The sequence below is a fragment of the Leptodactylus fuscus genome, chromosome 6 (assembly GCF_031893055.1).
Source record: "Leptodactylus fuscus isolate aLepFus1 chromosome 6, aLepFus1.hap2, whole genome shotgun sequence".
NCBI classification, from domain to species: domain Eukaryota; kingdom Metazoa; phylum Chordata; class Amphibia; order Anura; family Leptodactylidae; genus Leptodactylus; species Leptodactylus fuscus.
Window position 1 is genome coordinate 100558952 of NC_134270.1, and position 22576 is coordinate 100581527.

The 22576-nt window shown below is 45.0% G+C and overlaps 1 protein-coding gene across 1 annotated transcript in view; it reads left to right on the top strand.

Annotated features, from left to right (window-relative positions):
• SPO11 (SPO11 initiator of meiotic double strand breaks) overlaps positions 1-22029 on the top strand; it is a 71522-nt gene extending 49493 nt beyond the window's left edge. Inside the window, exons 6-14 of the mRNA XM_075276872.1 lie at positions 14335-14443; positions 14531-14617; positions 15062-15098; positions 16035-16144; positions 16222-16321; positions 18403-18440; positions 21530-21606; positions 21706-21817; positions 21910-22029. Of these exons, the coding sequence (XP_075132973.1) occupies positions 14335-14443; positions 14531-14617; positions 15062-15098; positions 16035-16144; positions 16222-16321; positions 18403-18440; positions 21530-21606; positions 21706-21817; positions 21910-22029 (790 nt within the window). The remainder of the gene's footprint in view (positions 1-14334; positions 14444-14530; positions 14618-15061; positions 15099-16034; positions 16145-16221; positions 16322-18402; positions 18441-21529; positions 21607-21705; positions 21818-21909) is intronic.
• The last annotated feature ends 547 nt before the right edge of the window (positions 22030-22576 follow it).

Here is a 22576-nt window from a genome sequence, read left to right on the forward strand (position 1 = left end):
TCATGGTGGAGGGAGCCTCTAACCAGCCCAGTTTGGGCAAATTCATGGTGGAGGGAGCCTCTAAACAGCCCAGTTTGGACCAATTCATGGTGGAGGGAGCCTCTAAAAAACCCAGTTTGGACCAATTCATGGTGGAGGGAGCCTCTAAACAGCCCAGTTTGGGCAAATTCATGGTGGAGGGAGCCTCTAACCAGCCCAGTTTGGACCAATTCATGGTGGAGGGAGCCTCTAAACAGCCAAGTTTTGGGAAATTCATGGTGGAGGGAGCCTCTAACCAGCCCAGTTTGGACCAATTCATGGTGGAGGGAGCCTCTAAACAGCCCAGTTTGGGCAAATTCATGGTGGAGGGAGCCTCTAAAAAACCCAGTTTGGACCAATTCATGGTGGAGGGAGCCTCTAACCAGCCCAGTTTGGACCAATTAATGGTGGAGGGAGCCTCTAAACAGCCAAGTTTGGACCAATTCATGGTGGAGGGAGCCTCTAAAAACCCCAGTTTGGACCAATTCATGGTGGAGGGAGCCTCTAACCAGCCCAGTTTGGGCAAATTCATGGTGGAGGGAGCCTCTAAACAGCCCAGTTTGGGCAAATTCATGGTGGAGGGAGCCTCTAAACACCCCAGTTTGGGCAAATTCATGGTGGAGGGAGCCTCTAAAAACCCCAGTTTGGACCAATTCATGGTGGAGGGAGCCTCTAACCAGCCCAGTTTGGGCAAATTCATGGTGGAGGGAGCCTCTAAACAGCCCAGTTTGGGCAAATTCATGGTGGAGGGAGCCTCTAAACACCCCAGTTTGGGCAAATTCATGGTGGAGGGAGCCTCTAAAAACCCCAGTTTGGACCAATTCATGGTGGAGGGAGCCTCTAACCAGCCCAGTGTGGGCAAATTCATGGTGGAGGGAGCCTCTAAAAAACCCAGTTTGGACCAATTCATGGTGGAGGGAGCCTCTAACCAGCCCAGTTTGGGCAAATTCATGGTGGAGGGAGCCTCTAAAAAACCCAGTTTGGACCAATTCATGGTGGAGGGAGCCTCTAACCAGCCCAGTTTGGGCAAATTCATGGTGGAGGGAGCCTCTAAAAAACACAGTTTGGACCAATTCATGGTGGAGGGAGCCTCTAACCAGCCCAGTTTGGGCAAATTCATGGTGGAGGGAGCCTCTAAAAAACCCAGTTTGGACCAATTCATGGTGGAGGGAGCCTCTAACCAGCCCAGTTTGGGCAAATTCATGGTGGAGGGAGCCTCTAAACAGCCCAGTTTGGGCAAATTCATGGTGGAGGGAGCCTCTAAACAGCCCAGTTTGGGCAAATTCATGGTGGAGGGAGCCTCTAACCAGCCCAGTTTGGACCAATTAATGGTGGAGGGAGCCTCTAACCAGCCCAGTTTGGGCAAATTCATGGTGGAGGGAGCCTCTAAACAGCCCAGTTTGGACCAATTCATGGTGGAGGGAGCCTCTAACCAGCCCAGTTTGGACCAATTCATGGTGGAGGGAGCCTCTAACCAGCCCAGTTTGGGCAAATTCATGGTGGAGGGAGCCTCTAAACAGCCCAGTTTGGACCAATTCATGGTGGAGGGAGCCTCTAAAAAACCCAGTTTGGACCAATTCATGGTGGAGGGAGCCTCTAAACAGCCCAGTTTGGGCAAATTCATGGTGGAGGGAGCCTCTAACCAGCCCAGTTTGGACCAATTCATGGTGGAGGGAGCCTCTAAACAGCCAAGTTTTGGGAAATTCATGGTGGAGGGAGCCTCTAACCAGCCCAGTTTGGACCAATTCATGGTGGAGGGAGCCTCTAAACAGCCCAGTTTGGGCAAATTCATGGTGGAGGGAGCCTCTAAAAAACCCAGTTTGGACCAATTCATGGTGGAGGGAGCCTCTAACCAGCCCAGTTTGGACCAATTAATGGTGGAGGGAGCCTCTAAACAGCCAAGTTTGGACCAATTCATGGTGGAGGGAGCCTCTAAAAACCCCAGTTTGGACCAATTCATGGTGGAGGGAGCCTCTAACCAGCCCAGTTTGGGCAAATTCATGGTGGAGGGAGCCTCTAAACAGCCCAGTTTGGGCAAATTCATGGTGGAGGGAGCCTCTAACCAGCCCAGTTTGGACCAATTAATGGTGGAGGGAGCCGCTAAACAGCCCAGTTTGGACCAATTCATGGTGGAGGGAGCCTCTAAAAACCCCAGTTTGGACCAATTCATGGTGGAGGGAGCCTCTAAAAAACCCAGTTTGGACCAATTCATGGTGGAGGGAGCCTCTAACCAGCCCAGTTTGGACCAATTAATGGTGGAGGGAGCCTCTAAACAGCCAAGTTTGGACCAATTCATGGTGGAGGGAGCCTCTAAAAACCCCAGTTTGGACCAATTCATGGTGGAGGGAGCCTCTAACCAGCCCAGTTTGGGCAAATTCATGGTGGAGGGAGCCTCTAAACAGCCCAGTTTGGGCAAATTCATGGTGGAGGGAGCCTCTAAACAGCCCAGTTTGGGCAAATTCATGGTGGAGGGAGCCTCTAAAAACCCCAGTTTGGACCAATTCATGGTGGAGGGAGCCTCTAAAAACCCCAGTTTGGACCAATTCATGGTGGAGGGAGCCTCTAAAAAACCCAGTTTGGACCAATTCATGGTGGAGGGAGCCTCTAAACAGCCCAGTTTGGGCAAATTCATGGTGGAGGGAGCCTCTAAAAACCCCAGTTTGGACCAATTCATGGTGGAGGGAGCCTCTAAAAACCCCAGTTTGGACCAATTCATGGTGGAGGGAGCCTCTAAAAACCCCAGTTTGGACCAATTCATGGTGGAGGGAGCCTCTAAAAAACCCAGTTTGGACCAATTCATGGTGGAGGGAGCCTCTAACCAGCCCAGTTTGGACCAATTCATGGTGGAGGGAGCCTCTAAAAACCCCAGTTTGGACCAATTCATGGTGGAGGGAGCCTCTAAACAGCCCAGTTTGGACCAATTCATGGTGGAGGGAGCCTCTAAAAACCCCAATTTGGACCAATTCATGGTGGAGGGAGCCTCTAAAAAACCCAGTTTGGACCAATTCATGGTGGAGGGAGCCTCTAAACAGCCCAGTTTGGGCAAATTCATGGTGGAGGGAGCCTCTAAAAACCCCAGTTTGGACCAATTCATGGTGGAGGGAGCCTCTAAAAACCCCAGTTTGGACCAATTCATGGTGGAGGGAGCCTCTAAAAACCCCAGTTTGGACCAATTCATGGTGGAGGGAGCCTCTAAAAAACCCAGTTTGGACCAATTCATGGTGGAGGGAGCCTCTAACCAGCCCAGTTTGGACCAATTCATGGTGGAGGGAGCCTCTAAAAACCCCAGTTTGGACCAATTCATGGTGGAGGGAGCCTCTAAACAGCCCAGTTTGGACCAATTCATGGTGGAGGGAGCCTCTAAAAACCCCAATTTGGACCAATTCATGGTGGAGGGAGCCTCTAACCAGCCCAGTTTGGACCAATTCATGGTGGAGGGAGCCTCTAACCAGCCCAGTTTGGGCAAATTCATGGTGGAGGGAGCCTCTAAAAACCCCAATTTGGACCAATTCATGGTGGAGGGAGCCTCTAAACAGCCCAGTTTTGGCAAATTCATGGTGGAGGGAGCCTCTAAAAACCCCAGTTTGGACCAATTCATGGTGGAGGGAGCCTCTAACCAGCCCAGTTTGGGCAAATTCATGGTGGAGGGAGCCTCTAACCAGCAGAGTTGTGGGAAAGCAGGGTGGAGGGAGCCTCTAACCAGCAGAGTTGGTGGAAATCAGGGTGGAGGGAGCCTCTAACCAGCAGAGTTGGGGGAAATCATGTTGGAGGGAGCCTAGTATTAGCAGAATTGTGCAACGCTTATGGTGGATGAGTATGAGGATGCGGAGGAATTGGAGAGGTTGAGTACAGACATGGAGTTTCATGTTGGGGTGCTTTACACAGGTGGGCACAAAAATGAAGGCTCTATCCAGTGGTGGTTCATTTTTATCAAAGTGAGCCGGTCGGCACTCTCAGCTGACAGACGGGTGCGCTTGTCAGTGATGATGCCACCGGCTGCACTGAACACCCTCTCAGATAGGACGCTGGCGGCAGGACAGGACAGCACCTCCAAGGCATATAGGGCAAGTTCAAGCCACAGGTCCAACTTCGACACCCAATACGTGTAGGGCGCAGAGGGGTCGGAGAGGACAGGGCTGTGGTCGGAAAGGTATTCCCGCAACATGCGCCTATACTTCTCACGCCTGGTGACACTAGGACCCTCCGTGGCGGCACTTTGGCGAGGGGGTGCCATCAAGGTGTCCCAGACCTTAGACAGTGTGCCCCTCGTTTGTGTGGACCGGTGAGAACTTGGTTGCCTACTGGAGGAACTGCCCTCCCTGCCGCCAACGTCACATGCTGGAAACATCTCCATCATATTCTGCACCAATTGCCTGTGGCAAGCATTGATGCGATTGGCCCTCCCCTCTACCGGAATAAAAGACGAGATGTTGTTTTTATACCGGGGGTCAAGGATAGCAAAGATCCAGTACTGGTTGTCCTCCATGATTTTGACAATACGCTTGTCGGTTGTAAAGCACCCCAACATGAACTCAGCCATGTCTGCCACAGTGTTAGTTGGCATGACTCCTCTGGCCCCACCGGAAAGTTCAATCTCCATTTCCTCCTCATCCTCCATGTCTACCCATCCGCGCTGCAACAATGGGACGATTCGAAGTTGCCCGGAAGCCTCCTGTATCACCATCACATCATCGGACAACTCTTCTTCCTCCTCCTCCTCCTCCTCCTCCTCCTCCTCCATTAAACGCAGTGAAGCGGACAGATGTGTGGACCTACTCTCCAGCTGTGACGGATCGGATGCTATCCCTAACTCCTCTGTGTGATCTGAGTTATCCCTGATGTCAATCAGGGATTCTCTCAGAACACACAAGAGCGGGATTGTAAGGCTCACCATCGCATCCTCAGAGCTCACCCTCCTTGTGGACTCCTCAAAGACCCGTAGGATGTCACAATGGTCTCTCATCCATGGCCACTCATGGATGTGAAACTGAGGCAGCTGACTTTGTGGCACCCTAGGGTTTTGTAGCTGGTATTCCATCAAAGGTCTCTGCTGCTCAACCACTCTATTCAACATCTGAAACGTTGAGTTCCAGCGTGTGGGGACGTCGCACAAAAGCCGGTGTTGTGGCACATGCAGGCGTTGCTGGAGAGATTTTAAGCTAGCAGCGGCTACTGTCGACTTGCGAAAGTGGGCGCACATGCGCCGCACTTTCACCAGTAGCTCTGGAACATTGGGGTAGCTCTTTAGGAAACGTTGCACCACTAGGTTGAAGACGTGGGCCAGGCATGGAACATGTTGGAGTCCGGCAAGCTCCAGAGCTGCTACCAGGTTCCGGCCGTTATCACAAACGACCATGCCTGGGCCCAGGTGCAGCGGCTCAAACCATATTGCCGTCTCATCGAGGAGGGCATCCCTCACCTCGGAGGCAGTGTGCTGTCTGTCCCCCAAGCTGATCAGCTTCAGCACAGCCTGCTGACGTCTACCAACGCCAGTGCTGCAACGTTTCCAACTCGTAGCTGGGGTCAATCTAACAGCGGAGGAGGAGGCGGTGGCGGAGGAGGAGGCGGTGGCGGAGGAGGAGGCGGTAGAGGAGGAGGAGGAGGGGGGTGTTCTTCTCGTGTCCCTGCCAGGAATGTTAGGCGGGGAGACGAGGTACACCGGGCCAGTTTGGGAAGCAGTCCCAGCCTCAACTACATTCACCCAGTGTGCCGTCAGTGAAATGTAGCGTCCCTGTCCGCATGCACTTGTCCACGCGTCGGTGGTCAAGTGGACCTTTGTGCAAAGCGCGGAACTAAGTGCCCGCCTGATGTTGAGTGACACGTGCTGGTGCAAGGCGGGGACGGCACACCGGGAGAAGTAGTGACGGCTAGGGACGGCATAGCGAGGTGCCGCAGTTGCCATCAGGTCCAGGAAGGCGGGAGTTTCAACAAGCCGGAACGCCAACATCTCCTGGGCCAGCAGTTTAGCGATGTTGGCGTTCAAGGCTTGCGCGTGTGGGTGGTTAGCAGTGTATTTCTGCCGCCGCTCCAATGTCTGAGAGATGGTGGGTTGTTGTAAAGAAACGCCTGATGGTGCCTTTGATGGTGCAGGAGAAGGAGATAAGACAGGACCAGGGGAGGATGAGGTAGAAGTCAACAAAGTGGCGGAGGCAGATGAAGTGGTGTCCTGGCTCGTCCTCTGGAGTGCATCGCCAGCACAGTCAGCAGTGGCAGTGGCAGAGGCAGAGGCAGTGGCAGTGGCAGTGGCGTGAACGGCAGGCGGCCTTTGTCCTGCCGTTGCTGCCTGCCACTGATTCCAGTGCTTGGATTCCAAATGACGGCGCATTGAAGTGGTGGACAGGTTGCTCTTCTCAGAGCCCCTAATCAATTTCGAGAGGCAAATTGTGCAGACAACACTATATCTGTCCTCGGCGCATTCCTTGAAAAAACTCCACACCTTCGAGAAACGTGCCCTCGAGGTGGGAGTTTTTCGGGGCTGGGTACGAACTGGAACATCTTGGGAGATTCCGGGTGTGGCCTGGCTTCGCCTAAGCTGCTGACCTCTGCCTCTGCCTCTAGCTACCCTTTTTGGTGCTGCACCTGCCTCAACATCCACACTACTTTCCCCGCTTGACATCCCCCCTGTCCAGGTCGGGTCAGTGTCCTCATCATCCACCACTTCCTCTTCCAACTCCTGTCTCATCTCCTCCTCCCGCACAATGCGCCGGTCAACTGGATGCCCTGACGGCAACTGCGTCACATCATCGTCAATGAGGGTGGGTTGCTGGTCATCCACCACCAAATCGAACGGAGATGGAGGAGACTCTAGTGTTTGAGCATCTGGACACAGATGCTCCTCTGTTAGGTTCGTGGAATCGTGACGTGGAGAGGCAGGTTGAGGGACAATGAAAGGAGCGGAGAACAGCTCTGGGGAGCAGGGACAGTTTGGGTTATTGTTCTGTAAAGCTTCGGAATTTTGGGAGGAAGGAAGACAAGACTGTTGGGTAATAGGAGGAGAGGAGGCAGAGTCTGACTGGCTGCTGGACAATGTGCTGTAAGCGTTCTCTGACAGCCATTGCAAGACCTGTTCCTGGTTCTCGGGCCTACTAAGGTTTGTACCCTGCAGTTTAGTTAATGTGGCAAGCAACCCTGGCACTGTGGAGTGGCGCAATGCTTGCTGCCCCACAGGAGTAGGCACGAGACGCCCTGTGGCTTCACTGCTACCTTGCTCCCCAGAACCATTCCCCCGACCTCGCCCACGGCCTCGTCCACGTCCCTTTCCGGGAGCCTTGCGCATTTTGAATTCCTAGTTAGAAATTGGCACTGTATACCAGTAGTAAAAATTGTGGGTGCACGTAACCCCAATATATTCTTTGAATTACCAGTCAGAAACTGGCACTATATGGCAGTAGCAAGAAATGAGGGTATTTGTATTCCCAATATATTCTTTGAATTCCCAGTCAGACAATGGCACTGTATACCAGTAGTAAAAATTGTGGGTGCACGTAACCCCAATATATTCTTTGAATTCCCAGTCAGACACTGGCACTATATGGCAGTAGCAAGAAATGAGGGTATTTGTATTCCCAATATATTCTTTGAATTCCCAGTCAGACAATGGCACTGTATACCAGTAGTAAAAATTGTGGGTGCACGTAACCCCAATATATTCTTTGAATTACCAGTCAGAAACTGGCACTATATGGCAGTAGCAAGAAATGAGGGTATTTGTATTCCCAATATATTCTTTGAATTCCCAGTCAGACAATGGCACTGTATACCAGTAGTAAAAATTGTGGGTGCACGTAATCACAATATATTCTTTGAATTACCAGTCAGACACTGGCACTATATGGCAGTAGCAAGAAATGAGGGTATTTGTATTCCCAATATATTCTTTGAATTCCCAGTCAGACAATGGCACTGTATACCAGTAGTAAAAATTGTGGGTGCACGTAACCCCAATATATTCTTTGAATTCCCAGTCAGACACTGGCACTATATGGCAGTAGCAAGAAATGAGGGTATTTGTATTCCCAATATATTCTTTGAATTCCCAGTCAGACAATGGCACTGTATACCAGTAGTAAAAATTGTGGGTGCACGTAACCCCAATATATTCTTTGAATTACCAGTCAGAAACTGGCACTATATGGCAGTAGCAAGAAATGAGGGTATTTGTATTCCCAATATATTCTTTGAATTCCCAGTCAGACAATGGCACTGTATACCAGTAGTAAAAATTGTGGGTGCACGTAACCCCAATATATTCTTTGAATTCCCAGTCAGACACTGGCACTATATGGCAGTAGCAAGAAATGAGGGTATTTGTATTCCCAATATATTCTTTGAATTCCCAGTCAGACAATGGCACTGTATACCAGTAGTAAAAATTGTGGGTGCACGTAACCCCAATATATTCTTTGAATTACCAGTCAGAAACTGGCACTATATGGCAGTAGCAAGAAATGAGGGTATTTATAACCCCAATATATTCTTTGAATTCCCAGTCAGACAATGGCACTGTATACCAGTAGTAAAAATTGTGGGTGCACGTAACCCCAATATATTCTTTGAATTCCCAGTCAGACACTGGCACTATATGGCAGTAGCAAGAAATGAGGGTATTTGTATTCCCAATATATTCTTTGAATTCCCAGTCAGACAATGGCACTGTATACCAGTAGTAAAAATTGTGGGTGCACGTAACCCCAATATATTCTTTGAATTACCAGTCAGAAACTGGCACTATATGGCAGTAGCAAGAAATGAGGGTATTTGTATTCCCAATATATTCTTTGAATTCCCAGTCAGACAATGGCACTGTATACCAGTAGTAAAAATTGTGGGTGCACGTAACCACAATATATTCTTTGAATTACCAGTCAGAAACTGGCACTATATGGCAGTAGCAAGAAATGAGGGTATTTGTATTCCCAATATATTCTTTGAATTCCCAGTCAGACAATGGCACTGTATACCAGTAGTAAAAATTGTGGGTGCACGTAACCACAATATATTCTTTGAATTACCAGTCAGAAACTGGCACTATATGGCAGTAGCAAGAAATGAGGGTATTTATAACCCCAATATATTCTTTGAATTCCCAGTCAGACAATGGCACTGTATACCAGTAGTAAAAATTGTGGGTGCACGTAACCCCAATATATTCTTTGAATTCCCAGTCAGACACTGGCACTATATGGCAGTAGCAAGAAATGAGGGTATTTGTATTCCCAATATATTCTTTGAATTCCCAGTCAGACAATGGCACTGTATACCAGTAGTAAAAATTGTGGGTGCACGTAACCACAATATATTCTTTGAATTACCAGTCAGAAACTGGCACTATATGGCAGTAGCAAGAAATGAGGGTATTTATAACCCCAATATATTCTTTGAATTCCCAGTCAGACAATGGCACTGTATACCAGTAGTAAAAATTGTGGGTGCACGTAACCCCAATATATTCTTTGAATTCCCAGTCAGACACTGGCACTATATGGCAGTAGCAAGAAATGAGGGTATTTGTATTCCCAATATATTCTTTGAATTCCCAGTCAGACAATGGCACTGTATACCAGTAATAAAAATTGTGGGTGCACGTAACCCCAATATATTCTTTGAATTCCCAGTCAGACACTGGCACTATATGGCAGTAGCAAGAAATGAGGGTATTTGTATTCCCAATATATTCTTTGAATTCCCAGTCAGACAATGGCACTGTATACCAGTAGTAAAAATTGTGGGTGCACGTAACCCCAATATATTCTTTGAATTACCAGTCAGAAACTGGCACTATATGGCAGTAGCAAGAAATGAGGGTATTTGTATTCCCAATATATTCTTTGAATTCCCAGTCAGACAATGGCACTGTATACCAGTAGTAAAAATTGTGGGTGCACGTAACCCCAATATATTCTTTGAATTACCAGTCAGAAACTGGCACTATATGGCAGTAGCAAGAAATGAGGGTATTTATAACCCCAATATATTCTTTGAATTCCCAGTCAGACACTGGCACTATATGGCAGTAGCAAGAAATGAGGGTATTTGTATTCCCAATATATTCTTTGAATTCCCAGTCAGACAATGGCACTGTATACCAGTAGTAAAAATTGTGGGTGCACGTAACCCCAATATATTCTTTGAATTACCAGTCAGAAACTGGCACTATATGGCAGTAGCAAGAAATGAGGGTATTTATAACCCCAATATATTCTTTGAATTCCCAGTCAGACACTGGCACTATATGGCAGTAGCAAGAAATGAGGGTATTTGTATTCCCAATATATTCTTTGAATTCCCAGTCAGACAATGGCACTGTATACCAGTAGTAAAAATTGTGGGTGCACGTAACCCCAATATATTCTTTGAATTACCAGTCAGAAACTGGCACTATATGGCAGTAGCAAGAAATGAGGGTATTTGTATTCCCAATATATTCTTTGAATTCCCAGTCAGACAATGGCACTGTATACCAGTAGTAAAAATTGTGGGTGCACGTAACCCCAATATATTCTTTGAATTACCAGTCAGAAACTGGCACTATATGGCAGTAGCAAGAAATGAGGGTATTTATAACCCCAATATATTCTTTGAATTCCCAGTCAGACACTGGCACTATATGGCAGTAGCAAGAAATGAGGGTATTTGTATTCCCAATATATTCTTTGAATTCCCAGTCAGACAATGGCACTGTATACCAGTAGTAAAAATTGTGGGTGCACGTAACCCCAATATATTCTTTGAATTACCAGTCAGAAACTGGCACTATATGGCAGTAGCAAGAAATGAGGGTATTTATAACCCCAATATATTCTTTGAATTCCCAGTCAGACAATGGCACTGTATACCAGTAGTAAAAATTGTGGGTGCACGTAACCCCAATATATTCTTTGAATTCCCAGTCAGACACTGGCACTATATGGCAGTAGCAAGAAATGAGGGTATTTGTATTCCCAATATATTCTTTGAATTCCCAGTCAGACAATGGCACTGTATACCAGTAGTAAAAATTGTGGGTGCACGTAACCCCAATATATTCTTTGAATTACCAGTCAGAAACTGGCACTATATGGCAGTAGCAAGAAATGAGGGTATTTGTATTCCCAATATATTCTTTGAATTCCCAGTCAGACAATGGCACTGTATACCAGTAGTAAAAATTGTGGGTGCACGTAACCACAATATATTCTTTGAATTACCAGTCAGAAACTGGCACTATATGGCAGTAGCAAGAAATGAGGGTATTTGTATTCCCAATATATTCTTTGAATTCCCAGTCAGACAATGGCACTGTATACCAGTAGTAAAAATTGTGGGTGCACGTAACCACAATATATTCTTTGAATTACCAGTCAGAAACTGGCACTATATGGCAGTAGCAAGAAATGAGGGTATTTATAACCCCAATATATTCTTTGAATTCCCAGTCAGACAATGGCACTGTATACCAGTAGTAAAAATTGTGGGTGCACGTAACCCCAATATATTCTTTGAATTCCCAGTCAGACACTGGCACTATATGGCAGTAGCAAGAAATGAGGGTATTTGTATTCCCAATATATTCTTTGAATTCCCAGTCAGACAATGGCACTGTATACCAGTAGTAAAAATTGTGGGTGCACGTAACCACAATATATTCTTTGAATTACCAGTCAGAAACTGGCACTATATGGCAGTAGCAAGAAATGAGGGTATTTATAACCCCAATATATTCTTTGAATTCCCAGTCAGACAATGGCACTGTATACCAGTAGTAAAAATTGTGGGTGCACGTAACCCCAATATATTCTTTGAATTCCCAGTCAGACACTGGCACTATATGGCAGTAGCAAGAAATGAGGGTATTTGTATTCCCAATATATTCTTTGAATTCCCAGTCAGACAATGGCACTGTATACCAGTAATAAAAATTGTGGGTGCACGTAACCCCAATATATTCTTTGAATTCCCAGTCAGACACTGGCACTATATGGCAGTAGCAAGAAATGAGGGTATTTGTATTCCCAATATATTCTTTGAATTCCCAGTCAGACAATGGCACTGTATACCAGTAGTAAAAATTGTGGGTGCACGTAACCCCAATATATTCTTTGAATTACCAGTCAGAAACTGGCACTATATGGCAGTAGCAAGAAATGAGGGTATTTGTATTCCCAATATATTCTTTGAATTCCCAGTCAGACAATGGCACTGTATACCAGTAGTAAAAATTGTGGGTGCACGTAACCCCAATATATTCTTTGAATTACCAGTCAGAAACTGGCACTATATGGCAGTAGCAAGAAATGAGGGTATTTATAACCCCAATATATTCTTTGAATTCCCAGTCAGACAATGGCACTGTATACCAGTAGTAAAAATTGTGGGTGCACGTAATCCCAATATATTCTTTGAATTACCAGTCAGAAACTGGCACTATATGGCAGTAGCAAGAAATGAGGGTATTTGTATTCCCAATATATTCTTTGAATTCCCAGTCAGACAATGGCACTGTATACCAGTAGTAAAAATTGTGGGTGCACGTAACCCCAATATATTCTTTGAATTACCAGTCAGAAACTGGCACTATATGGCAGTAGCAAGAAATGAGGGTATTTGTATTCCCAATATATTCTTTGAATTCCCAGTCAGACAATGGCACTGTATACCAGTAGTAAAAATTGTGGGTGCACGTAACCACAATATATTCTTTGAATTACCAGTCAGAAACTGGCACTATATGGCAGTAGCAAGAAATGAGGGTATTTATAACCCCAATATATTCTTTGAATTCCCAGTCAGACAATGGCACTGTATACTAGTAGTAAAAATTGTGGGTGTATATAGCCCCAATTCTATTGCTAGGGGACTTGCAGGGTATTTCTGGGGTGAAGGTGGGGGGGCACACCGTTGGAACGGGTATCGGGGTATATATCGGGTATACGGGAATACACTGACAGTGTATTCCATTCAGGATCCTGGGAAAGCTGGGTTGCGGCGATTGAGCCCGTCAGTGCCACGTTACACTGACAAGCTTCTCCCTGGAATTTAGCTCTTACAAGAGCTGTTGTGGTTGTCTTCTCCTTCCTATCCTAGCCTGTCCCTGCCTACCCAGAATCTAAGCCCTAGCTAGCTGGACGGAAACCTCCGTCCTCGGTGAATTGCAAGCTCAGAATGACGCGAACCTGGGCGGCGCTGTTCTTTTAAATTAGAGGTCACATGTTTTCGGCAGCCAATGGGTTTTGCCTACTTTTCTCAACGTCACCGGTGTCGTAGTTCCTGTCCCACCTACCCTGCGCTGTTTTTGGAGCAAAAAAGGCGCCAGGGAAGGTGGGAGGGGAATCGAGTAATGGCGCACTTTACCACGCGGTGTTCGATTCGATTCGAACATGCCGAACAGCCTAATATCCGATCGAACATGAGTTCGATAGAACACTGTTCGCTCATCTCTAGTCTTGATAGATTGACCGTAGATATGATCAGGAATGTATGTACTTATGGCCTGGCGCTTGTCCAAATCCCAGCCATGATTACCTTATTTTGGCCTGCTTATCTTCTCTTGCAGGAGCACAGTGCATGCATGAGAAGAGAATTGCGCCACAATAAGGAAATCATGACTGGGTTTTGAACAAGTGTCATACTATACAAAGTTCTTCCAGTTATGGTTCTATCCATTGGTAACCTATCAAAACAAAAGAAAACCATTAAGATGGATAGAATTTTTTTTTTTTTAAAAAAACTGTTTAAAAATGTTTAACTTTTAATGGTGTACAATTTTAAATATAGCTATGTTCCTGGGAAAAACACAGTTTAACCCATTAGCAACCAACATGTAGCCTTTCAGTGTTAGTCACTAATGTGCCTTATTCCTCCACAATTCACTTTCCATGACTGTTGTTGTGGAATAATGTGGATCTCCCAAACTTTCAGACGCAGGTGCCTAGACTGTGTACTCAACAAACTACTGGTCTTGGGCGTTTATCCCTTAGGGCCCCTTCACACTCACACGGAGTATATGCTCGCTGATTCTGAACTTGCAACCCGTTCCGAATCAGCGACGTTAAAACAGATCCCATTGCTTTCTATGGGAGCCGGCATATGTGCGCTCCCCATAGTCATGAATGCGCTGCTTTTTTCCCTATTGATTTCAATGTGTAGCGTGTGTAAGACCGACACACATTGAAGTCTATTGGATTCTGTTTTACAGCGGTCACTTTGACACCCTAAGATGCAGCCACTTTTTATCAAGATTTTCCTAATAAAAAGGGCGCTTTTCCCATTACGTGCGCTATATAGTTAAAAAAAAAAGCCCAAAATGTTTTTAAGTTTTTATGTGTTTCTTAACCATAGGGACATTTTTTATGAAAATGTTCAGCTTTATGGCAGCCAGACTACGGTGGACAAAATAGTGACAGATATTTCCTGTATGTTAAAGGTCCCAAGAAGAAGCTTACATATCGTATGTAAACATTTACACTTATTAATGTTTGATTGCTATAATCAAAAAACGTTGTACTTTAGTATGGATACTGATTTTCATCCCCAGCTTTCAACATCCAAGGGCTGTGTGGCAGGAAACCTGCTATATATAGAGGAAGATGGGACTAAAGTAGACTGCAGTTCTAACACCTCGGTAAGAACTCTCTGCATTTAGTGCATTTCTCAAGTTCAGCCACAGGTGGCTACAAGGGTCACTAGCACTCATCGGACCCAACCTCAGGTGGGGAGACTGCTGGAGCTCTTTATAATATTTTCAGGATTTATTTTGTAATAACAAAGAGCATTCACTCCTGTATGATTTACCATGATGAAGAACTATTGTAATGTAAGGCTGTATTCACACAGAGTAACGCCAGGCGTTTTTTGTGTGTTTTTTGCACATAGCGCCGCGTTAACGCCGAGTAGCGCCGCGTATACGCGGCGTTAACGCTGCGCTATTTTGCGGTGGCGTTGACCGGCGTATACGCGGCACTACGCGACGTTAACGCGGCGCTATGTGCAAAAAACACAAAAAACGCCTGGTGTTACTCTGTGTGAATAAAGCCTTAAAAAGAAAACCCATTTTCTTTCATTATAGGGAGTCCTGGTGCCATCGAATGTTGAAGGGATTACAAGTATCCTTTAAGTGCCAGACGTGAAAATAAAACCACACTATGTGAAGAATGCTGCTACAGCCTCATCCAGGCTACAGGCCGTTGGTACTTTCATTTCTTAGGCTAGGTTCAGACATGCGTTGGAATCTCTGCCACGGATTCTGCCTAAAATCGTGGAGAGAAGAGTCCTGCAAGGACGTTGGGGTCTACAGCTTTTCTCAGGCAACCGCTTTTTAAGTGGACAAGCTCTCTGCCTTTCAGCTCACCATGCAGACGCAAACAACGGAGAACCTAGCGTCAGCAAGTGAAGTATATATCATTACTGTCTCTGCGGTAGTGCTGTAAGCACATGGACAATAATGATATATAGCTGAATTTAATTGGTGTTTCGCTTAATAAGAAGTGACGTGCTGTTGATTATGTTATCACTATATAGATGATGGGTGAAAAAATATGCAAATCTATTCTCCAGGATGTAATTAGGAGAACAGTGCACTCTGTATGCCGCCCTCTAGAGGGCAGCATCCTTAACATCATGAATGACTCAGTTAAAAAGTCTACTGTCATGATGCGGATTTAGTTGCCAAATTAGTATTTCTATTCCAAAAGGAACAGATGATGTTCGTGATTATTGTTATACAGTATTTCCTTATATAATAGGAACCTAATTGTTTAATCTGAGCTTCCTGTTCAAACTGAGAAGACCATTGTTACAGTGAAGACTGACACTTACACAGGCAGAGCAGTAGGAGAAGAACACAAAAAAATGCCACATTGTATTGACAGTAAGGTTCTGTGAAAAGTTGTCTGCCATCCCTATTACTACAGCAGTAACAGCCCTGAGAAGCTGACAACCAGAATCTGTTTCCCATATAGCTCACTACATTGCTGGGATAAATATTAGAAACTTGAATATTATTGTATCCATGTATTTACCTGCTCTCTTTAACATATAAGACTTAAGAAGTGCAGCTCACTTTGTCCTCATTATTGAAAAAGATGCAACATTCCAACGACTTCTTGATGACGACTTTTGTGGAAAATGCGGCCCCTGCATTCTTATTACGGTAAGATTGCACCACATTCACTTTTTAGCCTTCTGCAGCCTGCCTGAAACCTGTGTATTGTTTTATTCTGATTCCAGGGGAAAGGAGTGCCAGATCTGAATACCAGGCTGTTTGTAAGGAAGTTATGGGACACTTTTAAGATCCCTATATTCACCTTGGTTGACGCAGATCCTCATGGTATGATGATTTTTAAACAATGGATAATTACAGCAATTTGTTAATAATCTGGTTTCATCTGACCCATCAAGGTGGAAGATTAGCTGAAATCTCCAGCTACTGGCTGTTTGTATAAATATTCCCAAGAAGGCATATTGATGACACATGTGTATGAAAGACTGAAATGTCCAGTTATGTAATGAGTTACTCAGCTTGGACAACTGGATATGACTGTAACATGTAATCACAGCAAATTTTAAAATGACTCTGATCCACCACTCTTTATCACTTCCTGTATAGATTCTCACTGTAACTCAAGAAAACAGAGGAATAAAACTTTGTGTATCAGTTAAAAATGCATTGTGCAGTATGACCCGTTTTACATACCTAAGGCCCAGCTACAACAGTTACAGTCATGGCCGTAAGTGTTGGCACCCCTGAATTTTTTCCAGAAAATTATTGCAACTACACGTTTTGTTATACACATGTTTATTTACTTTGTATTGGAACAACACAAAAAAAACCAGAAAAAGGCAAATTGGATGTAATTTCACACACGGGCCAGACAAGATTGTTAATACCTTTTAAAAACTGTGGGTAAATAACTATTTCAAGCACATGATGCTCATTCAAACTCAATTGTGGCATGTAACAGCTGTGGTCAATATAAAAATCACACCTAAAACCAGATAAAAAGGAGGAAAGCTGACTCAATCTTTGCATTGTTTCTATGTGTGCCACACTGAACATGGAGAGCAGAAAGGAGAAGTGAATTCTTTGAGGACTTGATACCCAGAAATGTAGAACAATCTCAAGATTAAAGGTCCATCTCCAGAGATCTTGAAGCTCCTTTGTCCACTGTACGCAACATAATCAAGAAGTTCACAATTCATGGCACTGCAGCTAATCGCCTTGGACATGGAAGGAAGAGAAAAAATGATGAAATGTTACACTGCAAGACAGCAAGCAGCCCCAATCAAGTACCAAAGAAATTCTAGCTGTCCTGCCAACTCAGGGTGCATCAGTGTCAGCACAATCTCTTCGTCGACATTTTAATGAAACGCTATGGCAGGATACCCAGGAGGACCCAACTGCTGACACAGACATAAAAAAGCTAGACTGCAGTTTGCCCAAATGTACGTAAGCAAGCCAAAATCCTTCTGGGAAAATGTCTTGTGAACAGAAGAGACCAGGAAAGAGCTTTTTGGTAAAGCACATCATTCTACTCTTTAATGAAAATGGAATGAGGCCTGCAAAGAAAATGAGCACAGTACCAACAGGCAAATATGGTGGAGGTTCAAGATGTTTTGAGATTGTTTTGCCACCTTTGGCACTGGGTGCCTTGACACTGTGCAAGGAATCATGAAATAATCCTTTAATAAGATAATCCTTTAATACCAAAGGCTTTTGGTTCGGTTTGGTTTGCGACCTAGGACAATGACCCTAAACTTACTTCAAAAAGTACCCACGAATGGATGGAAATAAAGCACTGGAAAGTTCTGAAGTGACCAGCAATGAGTCCAGATCTAATTCCCATTGAATAACTGTGGAGAGATCTTAAAGGGATTCTACCCTTAAAAACTTTTTTCTTTCTGGTTGACACGTAGAAATAGCCTTAAGAAAGGCTATTCTTCTCCTACCTTTAGATGTGTTCTTTGCCCCGCCGTTCGGTTAAAATTCAGTTTTCCGTTGGTATGCAAATGAGCTCTCTCGCAGCACTGGGGGCGTCCTCAATACTGCGAGAGAACTCTCTCCAGTGCCGCCTTCATCTTCTTCTGGAACGTCCTCTTCATGCGTCTTCTTCCGGCGCTGGGGCCACACTTGTACGCCTGCACAGTCAGCTCTGCCATCGGGCCACAAGCAGAGCCGAATGCATGTGCCGGTGGCCATGTTTTTGCGCCCACTTATGCGAGCATGCGGAGTACGTTCCTGTAGTTCAGCAGAGTACAGAGCGTAGTGCCAACACTTTACGGCCATGACTGTATCTCCACTATTCAACTATCCTGTGCATACAATTATATGTATCCCAGTTTGTTTGCGGCTGATGAGACTCATCTTTAATTTGAGACACCATGGTGGTGACGATTTTTTTTTTGTTATAGGGATAGAGATTATGTGCATCTACAAATACGGCTCTCTGGTGAGTATAGACAATAATAAGGATAATTGAGGGAAGCCTTACTATAAAAGGTATTTGTTTTTTGATGCAATAAGATTAATCATTAGGAATCTTATCTCCTTCACAACTAGGTTGTTTCAAGTCTGAATATCCAAGTAATCGTTTTTTTGGTCATTATCACATATAAAAAGCCATAATTTATTTTTATTTTTCCATTGACAAAACCATATGAGGGCTGGTGGTTTGCAGTATGTGCTGTATTTTTCAATTTTGGTGGTACATAAAGCTTATTGATTACTTTTTATTAACTCTTTGCAATTTTACCATTTTTTGTGCCTTTCACCATGCAGCATAACTAACATGCTACATTAATAACATAAGATAAGATAAAGTAATCCTTTAATAGTCCCACCATAGGCTAATTCAGTGTGTTAAGCAACATAGATAATACAATAATAATACAAAATACAAAAGCTCCACGTTAGCATGTTTGTTATTACAATTATGGCTGTGTACTAAACATGATTATGCTATGAGGATATGGGGCAATCCATGGACAAATAAGGAATACAACCAAATTAACTACTTCTACATGTCCTGGGTGAAATTAATGTACATGGATCTTGTTAACATTGTAGGAATGCTCACAGACTCAATCAATTTGACTAGTTCAAAGCCAAGTTCACATCTGCGCCGGAGTCTTAGTTAGAGACTCCACCGCAGAAACCACTAGAAAGCGGCAGGGAGAAAAGTCCTTCACTGCTTTCAGTATGAAAACAGCAGACTGCTGACAAAAATCCGTTGTTGTAGCCAGTGGAGAACCTAGCCTTTCTGCTGCCTGAGGCGGATGACAGAAAGGCGCCCCCCCCCCCTGGACTGAATACAGTCACAGACACGGACATCTTTGACTCCTCACTTCTCCAGGCACCTGACCCATATTGTCCTCACATACACAAAGCCCCTTAAAGAAGACCTTTCATGAGTTGGGGTGTAATGTCCCGGTCCTGCTCGTCCAATTCCCTTTAATAGTCCTTGCAGACCGAGATGGTATGGACATTTGCATATAAGGTAAAGAGGTTTCTCTCCCTTCCTTCCTATATATTTAGCAGTATTTCTATTTCACCGGAGCCAGTACACATGGGGGTCTAATAATGCGCCATCTTGTGGATGTTTTGTGAACTTCGCCTGCCTGTACTTGCCATTGTAATTTATGTTGCCAATGTAAAGAAGTGTCCAGTATGATCAGGTGACCTTCAGGACCAATCAAGCTCCCTTGACTGGCCTGGAGGAGGAGGAGTTACACCCCTCTCTAGAGGGGGTTGGGAACCCTTTGTGTTCTTTTGTGTGAAGAGATCTACACATGTGGAGCTGAAAATGGCAGCCAAGCATCAGGGCACTTCAACCAGAGATGTATTTTCCTCTGGGCTCAAGATTCTCCCCAGAGAGTGTTTTCCTCTGAAGTTCCAAGTCTACAAGTACTAAAGTTTACAGACCTGCTTATCCATACATCTGGGACCTCACACGTATCTCTATTCAAGTAAGTCTTTGGGACAAATCTATATTTAAGAAGCCCATAGCTAGTCTGACAGAATTTGAGGGTCTCCCGCTGTCAACACCCCTATTTCCTCTCCTACATACGTGTACCCAGTTTGTTGAGGACTAACCCCCTGGATACAGGCCATCTTTACAAGTATATACAAGTTTAACCACCCAAGCAATTTCCTGCTCCAAGCTCCATCACCTGCTTCCTGGCTGCTACCTGCAAAGATCACTGTATTGTATGTGAAGAATTACTCCATATGTATATTTGCATTACCTTGTCCTGCTAGCAAAAGAGCAACGACTACCCCCAAGACCTGGTTGTCTGTTGTCATTGTCAGGTACCACGTGGGGGCGGGTAGTTGGGGACATCAAAAAGGAGGCTTTGTGCACATTTGGGGACCCAGGGCCTCTCTACAAGCCGGCCACATCTGACATACTACCTGTGATATCAGCCCTGGCCCTCCTGAGTGTTACAAGCGCAAGCTCCTCTTTTTTGTGGCGTCACGAACAGGATTGTGCCTCTGTGCCTGCCTAAAGACTGTATGTTATTTCTGTTGAACTACTGCTCCCAGAATAACCCAAATCACCAGTGCTCTCTACAAAGTGGGGGTGAAAGCCTTATCGAGACTGTGTTATTGTATTTCATGGTTTGTGACTGTGTATTCCACCATTTTGGATTGTCTGACCGCTGGAGCAGTTCATCAGGAGTAAACTCCGCCCACAAAACTTCCCCCGCGCACCAAAACTGGGTGCCGCCATCTTTACTAAAGCACTGAATCCTCAGATCCATCTAGGTTGTTACAGAGCTTCAGCTTCCCTGCTTCCAGTACTTTTGCAGAGGCTCCTCATCTCTTCAGGGACCAAAGTGATCTTCATCCTGCCTGCATCTCCTGCTCATCACTTCTGCAAGAACCTCAACCGCCATTGTCCGCTGTTATCTGCCATTCTTGGGACACAGATAAGTGCATTACCATGCAGAGAGCAGGCAGGGAGACGACCTGCTCTCTGCTAGGGATGAGGGGCGGCCTCCTGGAGCAGCGCTGCTGCTAATAGGTGTGAGTTAAAGCAGCGCTGCGTCCACAGACCCGCCCAAAGCCACCGCTCGCTTCCCCTGCTGGGCTGCTGTGACGCTAAGCCAGTCCAGGACAGTTCGCATGCAGCTTGTCCTGGACTGGCTTAGGTCAGTAAAAAGGCCACCCACCGCCATAGCGCCACCTGAGGCAGTCGCCTCATTAGAGGTGCAGCGCTGGTTTTAGCGGTCCGGCTCTCCTTTGTTCAGGTCCCTCTTGTCTTGGAGAGCCCAGCGCAGATGTGAACTTAGTTGAAGCTATTTTTCTCCTACATTAGGCTGCAAACTTTGTGTGACTGATTTTCATCTGAGAGAAAAGAGATATTAATAGATAGAAATAGATATTTAATGACAACGTGCCCCTAATGGCCCTATAAGTGGTTCTGCAGCAAGTGACCCCTGCAGTACATTTTCCTGACTGAGTATTTAGCTTTTTGTGTCTGTTTTTTGTTGAGTTAGTGTTCATTTCTGAGATTAGACCTTTTTTTTCTTTCTTTAGTCAATGTCATTTGAGGCTCATAATTTAACAGTCCCGTCTATAGCTTGGCTTGGCCTGTTGCCATCTGACATGGAGAGGTGAGGAATAATGCAGACAGTAAGAATGGCACATCACTACGATTCCTCTCACTTCATGCATTACAAGTTGATCTTCATGTTTGATGCTACCTGTTTTAGGTTACATGTCTCTTCAGAAGCTATGATTCCATTATCTGCAATGGATGAGAGAAAGCTGCTGAGTTTACAGAAGAGACCGTATGTTTCCTGCCAGCCGCTGTGGAAGCAAGAGGTGTATAAAATATACAGCATTTCTGATTGGAATAGTAAGGAAATTATTTTACCAACAGAAATTAAAGGTCTTAATTGTTTTTCTTTTTGTAGCTGGAGATTATGACTATGAGGAAAATGAAAGCAGAAATCCAAGTGTTGACATCGCTGTCCCCTACATTTCTTACTAGTATCTATCTACCCAACAAGCTGGAGTACGGAGGATGGATCTAAGTTGGAGGAAATTTAATCCATGATTTCTAGCAGGAGAACCAGTTCTAGTTGTTAAAGTTTCATATTTTCTAAGTTGTCTGAAGTATAGTAAATGGGGCTATTGCTCAGCATTTATTTCATTGTTATCAATATTTCCAGTTTCATTAACCTGTGTTCCTCGACAAATAAATAATTGATATTAAAGATGAAATACAGGGTACTGTGATTCCTATGCACACGGTGAGTTCAGGCCAAGTACTACTGATGTATGCACACAGTTCAGTCCAAAAATACAGCACACACACTATTTTCGACAGATGGCACTCAGTTGGCCCTAACTGTCTTTAAGGTTTTTTGTAAGTGACTATAAGCTTTGTAATATATCTTATCAGAGGAAAAAGTTTCCATATCCTGTTACAAGATGCTCTCCTGTCTGCTAAACTACTCAATTCACTGCCAGATTTGAAGACTTACAAACAGATCAGGTTACATAGAAGTCGATGGAAAGGGAAGAATCCAAGTAAGTTAAAAACAAACACAGACCTTAGACTTCTATCAACTATGGCCC